The sequence below is a fragment of the Buteo buteo genome, chromosome 31 (assembly GCF_964188355.1).
Source record: "Buteo buteo chromosome 31, bButBut1.hap1.1, whole genome shotgun sequence".
Lineage (NCBI taxonomy): Eukaryota > Metazoa > Chordata > Aves > Accipitriformes > Accipitridae > Buteo > Buteo buteo.
In genome coordinates, this window is record NC_134201.1 from 3,036,907 (window position 1) to 3,045,828 (window position 8,922).

Genomic DNA, 8,922 nt, shown 5'->3' on the forward strand with positions numbered 1-8,922 from the left:
GCTGAAATGGGATTGGCTGAGAGTGGGGAGGGGGCGGGACTGCCGTGGGATTGGCTGTCAATCAGGGGGTGGTGGGTGGGGCTGACGCGGGATTGGGCGATAGTGGGGGGGGGGAACACTGACAGGGGATTGGCCAAGATCCTGCGCAGCCATTGGCCGGGCATGGGGGGGGGGGCGGGGCAGGGAGGGGGCACCGCATGATTGGCCCAGCCATGGGAACGCTCTGCCGCCATTGGCCGGGAGCCAGGGTTGGGGGGGAGGGGCACAAATAAAGATGGTGAAACCCCAAAATTGGAGAGTCGTGGCTTCCCGGATGCCTGGGTCCCGCCCCCCGGGGGGCGGGGTCACAGAAAAACGGAGGCGGAGACGCTGACTCGGCTGTTTATTTCTCTTTAACACTCAAGGGGGAGGGGGAAGGGGCGTGGCCACGCATGGAACCACCCCCCTGAGAGTCCCACCCCTCTTCCAGCATGGGAGGGGCTAGGGAGGCCCCGCCCCCTGGCAAAAAGGGGGGGGGAGAGTGAGGGCATGGCCCCATTGGGGGAGGGGTTAAGCTGATCCAGCTGGGGCGGGGCCCGGGGCGGGCGTGGCCAGCGGGGCGGGGCCGTGGCGGCGCTGGTGCTTGCGGAGCCCCGCCCGGGCGCCGAAGCGCTTGGGGCAGAGGGGGCAGGCGAAAGGGCGGGGCTCCGGGGAGGCGTGGTCGGGCGTGGCCACGCCCCCGGAAGCCAGACACGCCCCCGGTGCCGTACCGGGGGCGGCCATGTTGGGGTTTCCGATGGGGGCGGCCATGTTGGGGGCGGCCAGGTTGGGTTCTCCCATGGGGGCGGCCATGTTGCGGGCCGCCATGTTTGGGGCCGCCATGTTTGGGGCAGCCATCTTGGGGCCGCCTACGGTAGCGGCGATGTTGGCGGCGGCCATATTGGGGCCTCCGCAGGCGTCGGCCATGTTGAGGCTGCCGCAGCCCACCGTTCCTCCGGCGGCTGCCATGTCGTGACCGGCTCCGGGGACGGCGGCCATGCCGTGGCCAAGGCCGGCGGCCACATCGGGGCTGGGTTGAGCACCCACGTCCCGCCCGGTAGCGGCGGCCATGTCACGGCCAGCTTGGGAAGCCGTAGCGTGGCCGGGTCTGTTGGCCAACTCATGGCCAAGTCCGGTGGCCATCTCGTGGCCAGCTCCGGCAGCCACTTTGTGGCCGGGTCGGGCGCCTACGTCGTGCGCGATGCCGGCAGCCGCGCCACGGCCGACGCCGGCGGCCATAGAGTGGCCAGGTTGGGCGCCCACGTTATGCCCGATGCCAACGGCCACGCCACGGCCAACGCCGGCGGCCATCCCGTGGCCGGGTTGACCGCCCGCGTCGTGCCCAGTGCCGGCAGCCATGCCGTGGCCAATGCCGGCGGCCATCCCGTGGCCGGGTTGACCGCCCGCGTCATGCCCGATGCCAACGGCCATGCCGTGGCCAACGCCGTGGCTAGGTTGACCAACCGCATCGTGCCCAGCGCCCACAGCCACGCCATGGCCAACACCGGCGGCCATAACGTGGCCGTGCTGACCGCTCGCATCATGCCCGCCGCCGGCAGCGGCCGTGCCGTGGCCAGCTCTAACGGCCATATTGCGGCCAACTCCGGCGGCCATGTCGTGGCCAAGCCTGGTAGCCATGCCTTGACCACCTCCGGCCATACTGAGGCCGGGTCCGGCGGCCGCGTTGAGGCCGGCGCCGGCGGCCATGTTGTCCCCGCCTCCCGCCTCCCGCTTGCCGTGCGTCCTCTCGTGCTTGCGCAGCCCCGAGGCCCCCCCGAATCCCTTCCCGCAGCGCCCGCAGGCGTAGGGCCTCTCGCCGGAGTGCGTCCGCCGGTGCTTGCCCAGCGCCGCCCTCTCCCCGAAACCCTTCCCGCACTCCCCGCACCGCCAGGGCCGCTCGCCCGTGTGGGTCAACCGGTGCCGCTTGAGGTCCCAAGAAGCCACGAAAGCTTTGCCGCACTCCCCGCACCGCCAGGGCCTCTCGCCCGTGTGGGTCCGCCGGTGGACCGCCAGATCCGCCGGTTGCCGGAAAGCTTTGCCGCACTCCCCGCAGCCGTAGGGCTTGACCCCTTGGTGGGCGCGCTGGTGGCGGCGGTAGCTGGAAGGGTCGGAGAACATCCGCCCGCACTGGGGGCAGAGGTAGGGACGTTCGCCGGTGTGGACGCGCTGGTGGCTTTGGAAAGAGGAGAGTTGGGTGAAAGCCTTCCCGCAGGTGCCGCAGGCGTAGGGCTTGCGGGGGGCGTGGATGCGCTGGTGGCAGGCGAGGGAAGACGAGCGGCCGAAGCTCTTGCCGCACTCGGCGCAGAGGAAGGGCCGCTCGCCCGTGTGGCTGCGCTGGTGGTTGCGGAGGTCCTTGCGCTCGGCGTAGGCTTTGGGGCAGGTGCCGCAACGGTGGGGGCGCAACCCGGCGTGACCCCGGCGGTGTTTGCGGTAGACGGAAGGATCGGCGAACGATTTGGGGCAGTCCGGGCAGGAGAAGGGACGTTCGCCGGTGTGGGCGCGTTGGTGGATGGTCAGCTTGGAGAGGGTGCCGTAGGATTTGGGGCAGGCGGCGCAGGGGAAAGGGGGAGCGGGACGGGGGCAGGCGGAGCAGGCGGCGTCCGCGGCGGCATCGCCGGATGCTTTAGGTGCGGACGTGGCGGCGGCGGCATCGCCGGGCGCTTCGGGTGCATCCGTCGCGGCGCCGGCATCTCCGGGTGCTTCGGGTGCATCGGCGGAGGCGGCACCGCCGGTCGCTTTGGAGGCGGCTATCGTAGCACCGGGATCTCCGGATGCTTTGGTGGCGGTCCTCGTGGCGGCGGCACCTCTGGACCTGCCGGCGGTGGCACCTCGGGAGCGGGTGGTGGTGGCACCTCCGGCTGTTTTGGGCGCGTCCGCCGCGGCGCCGGCATCTCTGGACGCTTTGGATGCGGCGCCTCCAGACGCGGCGGCGGCGGTGCCACCTCTGGTCCTGGTGGTGGTGGCACCTCTGGACCTGGTGGCGGTGGCACCTCTGGACCTGGTGGCGGTGCCCGCGGAGGCGGCGGACGTATCCGGCGCGGTCGTGGCACCCCCGGCGTCTTCGGTGACGTCCGTGGTGGTAGGAACATCTCCAGATGTTTCAGAGGAGCCCGTCGCGGCGGCGATGGCACCTCTGGACCGGGTGGCGGTGGCACCTCTGGACCTGGCGGCGGTGGCAGCGCCGGAGGCGGTAGGTGGGGTCATCGCGGCGGTGGCACCTCTGGACCTGGCGGCGGTGGCACTTCGGGACCTGGTGGTGGCACCTCCGGAGGCGGCGGAGGCGGCCGTCGTGGCGGCGGCACCTCTGGACCTGGCGGCGGCGGCACCTCCGGACGCGACGGTGGCACCTCTGGACCTGGTGGCGGTGACGGCGGCCGCGTGGGTCTGGATGTGGCGCAGGGCCCGCGTCGGGGTGGGGAAGGTGGCGGCGCAGGTGGGACACTTGTAGCGGCTCCCCGATTTCACGTAGGCGGGCGCGGCGGCGGCGGCGGCACCCACGGGGACGTCGTCGCGGGTGTCACCTCGGGGGGCGTCATCGTGGAGGTCTCCGGGGGGATCATCAACGTCGTCGTCTTGGAGGTCCCCATGGGTGCTATCATGGGCACGGCCATGGGTGCCACCACCGACGTCCCCGTGGGTGCCACCACCGTGGACGTCTCCATGGGTGCCACAATGGACGTCCCCATGGGTTCCACCACCGTGGATGTCTCCATGGGTGCCACCGTGGACGTCCCCATGGGTTCCACCACCACGAACGTCCCCGTGGGTGCCACCACCGACGTCCCCATGGGTTCCACCACCACGAACGTCCCCATGGGTGCCACCACCGACGTCCCCACCCGGACCCTCCTGGCGCTCCTCCATAGCCCCCTGCGGACAAAACACCACGTTGGGGTGGGGGGCACCCAAGACACCTGGGTCCCCCCCATCCCCCGCCCCGCTCCTATTTTTCACCCATTTGGCAGCGGTTTACACCCATTTTGCACCAGTTTACACCTAATTTGCAGCGTTTTACACCCAATTTGCAGCGGTTTACACCCATTTTGCACTGGGTTTCACCCATTTTGCACCGTTTTACACCCAGTTTGCACAATCTTCACCCATTTTGCACCGTTTTACACCCAATTTGCACTGTTTTATCCCGATTTTGCACCATTTTATGCCAATTTTGTACTGTTTTACATCCATTTTGTACCAGTTTACACCCATTTCGCACGATTTTACACTGATTTTGCACCATTTTACACCCATTTTGCACTGTTCTTCACCAATTTTGCACCTTTTCCACCCTTTTTTGCACCGTTTTACATCCATTTTGCACCATTTTCACCCATTTTGCAGCATTTTACACCCATTTTGCAACTTTTTCACCCATTTTGCTCTGTTTTAAACTAATTTTGCACCATTTTACACCCATTTTGCACTGCTCTTCACCGATTTTGCACCTTTTTCACCCATTTTGCACCATTTTACACTGATTTTGCACCATTTTACACCCAATTTGCAGTGTTCTTCACCGATTTTGTACCCTTTTCACCCAACTTGCACCATTTTACACTGATTTTGCACTGGTTTACACCCATTTTGCACTGTTCTTCACTGATTTTGCACCTTTTCCACCCGTTTTTGCACTGTTTTACACCCATTTTGCACCATTTTTCACCCATTTTGCTCTGTTTTACATTGATTTTGCCCCATTCTACGCCCATTTTGCACAGTTCTTGACCGATTTCGCACCTTTTCCACCTATTCTGCACTGTTTTACAGCCATTTTGCACCATTTTTCACCCGTTTTGCGCTGGTTTTCACCCATTCTGCACCTTTTCCACCTATTTTGCACCATTTTTCGCCCATTTTGCAGCATTCCCCCCCCCATTTCGCTCTGTTTCACGCCCATCTTGCCCCGTTTTACGCCGATTTCTCACCATTTTCCACCCAGTTTTCACCCATTTTGCCCCATTTAACCCCAATTTTTCCCCCGGGGGGCCACACCCAGGTGGGTGCGGTGGGGTGCGGTGGGTGTGACACCCCCCCCAGGGTGGACACCCCTCCCCCCCTTTGTCACCCACCGAGTTGGTGACACGGGGGGGGCCCCGCAATGCACCATGGGAAAGGGGGGGGCCGCAATGCACCATGGGAAGGGCGGTGCAAATTTTTTTTTTTTTTTTTTTTTTTTAAGGGGGGGTGCAATGCATCCTCGTGGGGTTCCAATTATTATTAATTTTTTGGGGGGGGGGGTCTGTGTAATTATTTTGGGGGGGGGAGGGGGGGGAATGATGGCCAAAGGGAAAAGCGATGCGGGGTGGGGGGGCCGCAATGCACCATGGGAAGGTGGGGGGGGGAAGGTGGAAGGGGGGGGTGCCCAGGATGGAGAAATTTGGGGGGGGGTGGGGAAAAAAAACCCCCGTTCTTACCTGGGGGGGGGGGGGGGGGGCTCCGCTCGGGGCGCGGCGCGGCGGGCGCTAGGACCGCGGGGTGGGCGGGGCGGAAGCGGGAGGGGGCGGGGCTTCCCCCCCGCCTTCCGGGTGGGAGCGGAAGGGGCGGGGCCGCGGCGCGCTTCCGGTCTCCCCGCAACAAAAGGAGGTGCCGGTGGTGGGGGCCGGGGGGGGAGGGGCGGGTTTTTTGGGTGGTTTTTTGGCGTTTTTTTGAGTTTTTTGGGGGTGAACCCCCCACTATTGGAGGGGAGGGGGGGTGGGGGGGGCGGGACGATCCCTGATTGGAGGATTCTGGGTGAGTTTGTGGCTTCCCCCCCCAATTTTTGGGGGGGAAACCGTGCGGTTTTGGGGTTCCCTCTCTTGAATTTAACCCTTTCTGCTTCCCAGTGTCGCGGTGCATTGTGGGACACCGAGACACACACCCACCCACCCCCTCCCCCTTCCCCAAAATCGACCGGCGGACATCTTGGGACACCCCCCCCCTCCCCCGACGCCGCCCCCATGGCGGCGTCGCCACCGCCGTCGCCGTCGGAACGCCGTTACCGCTGCGGCGAATGCGGGAGGAGTTACCGCCACGCCGGCAGTTTGGTCAACCACCGGCGCAGTCACCAAACCGGCGTCTACGGTTGCGGCGCTTGCGGCAAACAGCTCTACAACCTCGCCGCCCTCAACAGCCACCGGCGCGCTCACCGGCGAGCGCAGGCGGACGACGGAAGCGAGGAATCGTCGGCGTCGGGACGGCTGTACGGTTGCGGGGAGTGCGGCCGGCGGTACCGGCACCGGGGTAGTTTGGCGAACCACCGGCACACGCACCGGACCGGCGTTTTCGCCTGTTCCCTCTGCCCCAAACATTTCCCCAACCTGATGGCGTTACGGACCCACGCCCGGGGTCACCGCCGGGGACGGCGGGCCGCGCCGCGCCGCGCCGGGGACGCCGCGACCGCCGCCGAGCGGGTGTACCGGTGCGAGGTGTGCGGGAAAACCTACCGGCATTCCGGCAGCCTGATCAACCACAAGCAGACGCACCAGACGGGGGATTTCGGCTGCAGCCTCTGCACCAAACGCTTTTCCAACCTGGGCGCGCTGAAGGGACACCTGCGGGGACACCGCCGCCGCCGGCACCGGCACCACCACCGCCGCAACGGCTGTGCCGCCTCGCCGCCGCCGCCGCCGCCTCCGCCGCCGCCCGGCATCTACCAGTGCTCGCTGTGCCCCAAGGAGTTCGGCGGCCTCCCGGCGCTGCAGGCGCATTTCCGCCGGCACAGGCGGCCGGGGGGTGTGGCGGGCGAGGAAGAGGAGGAGGAGGAGGAGGAAGAGCGGCCTTTCCTCTGCAGCCTGTGCGGCGGCATCTTTCCCGGCGAGGCCGACCTGGCGCGGCACCACCGGCAGGAGCACGCGGCCGCCTTGGCGGCGCCGGTGGCGGTGCCGGAGGGGTGTTGGGGGGAGGTGACGGGCGAGGAGTTGTGGCACATCTGCGGTTACTGCGGGCAACCCTTCGCCGACCTGGCGAGCCTGCGGGAGCACAGCCGGAGCCACCGCGCCGAGGAGGCGGCCGCCCTGGCCGACGTGGCGGGAGGCGAGCGGCGACCCTACGCCTGTAGCGTCTGCGGGAAAACCTACCGCCACGGCGGCAGCCTGGTCAACCACCGGCAAACCCACCAGACCGGCGTCTTCCCCTGCGCCGTCTGCGCCCGACGCTACCCCAACCTCGCCGCTTACCGCAACCACCTCCGCAACCACCCCCGCTGCAAAGCGGGACCCCCGGCGGCGGCGGCAACGCCGCCGGCAACGGAACCGGCGTGTGACGCCTGCGCCGGCGAGGAGGAGGAGGAGGAGGAGGTGGTGGCGGAGGAGCGGCGGCGGCAACAGGCGGCGGCGCGGCCTTTCCGCTGCGAGGTGTGCGGCCGCAGCTACAAGCACGCCGGCAGCCTGGTCAACCACCGGCAGACCCACACCACCGGCCTTTTCCGCTGCGCCGCCTGTCACAAGGCGTTCTACAACCTGATGGCCCTTAAGAACCACCGGCGCACCCACGCCGAGCGCCGCCGGCACCGCTGCGGGCTCTGCCCCAAGGCTTTCCGCCTGCGCCGGCAGCTCCTGGGCCACCAGCGCCTACACCCGCCCGCCGCCGGCGACCCGCAGGCGGACGAGGACTCGCCGGCAACGGTGTTGGGGGCGGCGGAGGCGTCGATGGGACAACTGGATGGGATGGAGACGGTGTCGGAGGACTCTTTGGCAGCGCCGACCACGTTAGAGGCGGCAGAGGGACCCCCGGGACACCTAAACGCGGCGGAGATGGTGTCGGAGGACTCTTTGGCACCGCTGACCGCATTAGAGGCGGCGGAGGGACCCCCGGGACACCTAAACGCAGCGGAGACGGTGTCGGAGGACTCTTTGGCACCGCCGACCGCGTTAGAGGCGGCGGAGGGACCCCTAAACGCGGCAGAGACGGTGTCGGAGGACTCTTTGGCACCGCCGTCCGCGTTAGAGGCGGCGGAGGGACCCCCGGGACACCTAAACGCGACGGAGACGGTGTCGGAGGACTCCTCGGCGCCGCCAACAACGTTACGGTTGGCGGAGGCGTCTCTACAGCGCCTAGGCGGGATGGAGGCGGCGTTGGAGGATTCCTCGGCGCCGCCAACAGCGTTACAGGTGGAGAAGCCTGGGGGACACACGGAGACGGTGTCGAAGGACTCCTCGGTGCCGCCGGCAACGTTACAGGCAGAGGAGAGGATGCCAGGACACCTAAACGCGATGGAGACGGTGTCGGAGGACCCCTCAGGACCACCAACCGCGTTCCGGGCAGCAGAGGCGTCCGTGGGACACCCGGCCGCGATGGAGACGGCGTTGGGGTCCCCCTCGGCACCCCAAACGGCGTTGTCGGCGCTACAGGCGCCTCCGGGACACCTCAACACGCCGGTGACGGTGTTGGAGTCCTCGCCGTCACCGCAGATGGCGTTATCGGCACCGGGGGCGTCCCCGGTACACCCTAACCCGCGGGAAACGGGGTGCGAGTCCTCCTCGGTCTCCGACCCCGTGGGACACCCGGATGCGGCGGTGACGGTGTTGGAATCCTCGCTGGCGCCCGCCGTGCCGTCCCGCGGTCCGGCGAGCGCCCATCGGACGACTTCCAAGTCCTCCCCGGCCCCCCAGCCCGCGGCGCCGGCGCGATGTCACCCCGCACAGGCGATCGGGGAGCAACGCCGGGGGTCCCGGTCCCCCCGATACCGATCCGCTGCCCCCCGACATCGCTCCCCTGGGGGTACCGAGGCTGACGGGTGACAGGGTTGTTTTGGGGGGGGGGGGCGGCGGGGGTCCGGAGCCCGTTTCCCTCCCCGTGATTAAATTTGGGTTGTTTTGGAGCGGTTTTTGGGTGGATTTTGGTTTTTGGGGACCCCCGAAATGGGGCTGGGGACCCCCAAAACAGGGCTGGGGACCCCCAAACGGGGGTCAGGACCCCCAAAAAGAG

The 8,922-nt window shown here is 67.2% G+C and overlaps 2 protein-coding genes across 2 annotated transcripts; one reads left to right on the forward strand and one right to left on the reverse strand.

Moving 5' to 3' along the window:
- Positions 1-371: 371 nt before the first annotated feature.
- On the reverse strand, positions 372-4,042 carry ZNF668 (zinc finger protein 668). Its single transcript, XM_075018827.1, has one exon. The coding sequence runs from the start codon at positions 3,880-3,882 to the stop codon at positions 550-552; it is 3,333 nt and encodes a 1,110-aa protein (XP_074874928.1). The 5' UTR covers positions 3,883-4,042; the 3' UTR covers positions 372-549.
- Positions 4,043-5,569: 1,527 nt separating this feature from the next.
- On the forward strand, positions 5,570-8,918 carry ZNF646 (zinc finger protein 646). The gene is made up of 2 exons (XM_075018833.1): positions 5,570-5,601; positions 5,841-8,918. The coding sequence occupies exon 2, from the start codon at positions 5,955-5,957 to the stop codon at positions 8,733-8,735; it is 2,781 nt and encodes a 926-aa protein (XP_074874934.1). The 5' UTR covers positions 5,570-5,601; positions 5,841-5,954; the 3' UTR covers positions 8,736-8,918.
- Positions 8,919-8,922: the final 4 nt, after the last annotated feature.

Excerpts from the sequence above, each read along its gene's own strand:
- ZNF668 (XM_075018827.1), bottom strand. The coding sequence starts at position 3,882 with ATGGAGGAGCGCCAGGAGGGTCCGGGTGGGGACGTCGGTGGTGGCACC.
- ZNF646 (XM_075018833.1), top strand. The coding sequence starts at position 5,955 with ATGGCGGCGTCGCCACCGCCGTCGCCGTCGGAACGCCGTTACCGCTGC.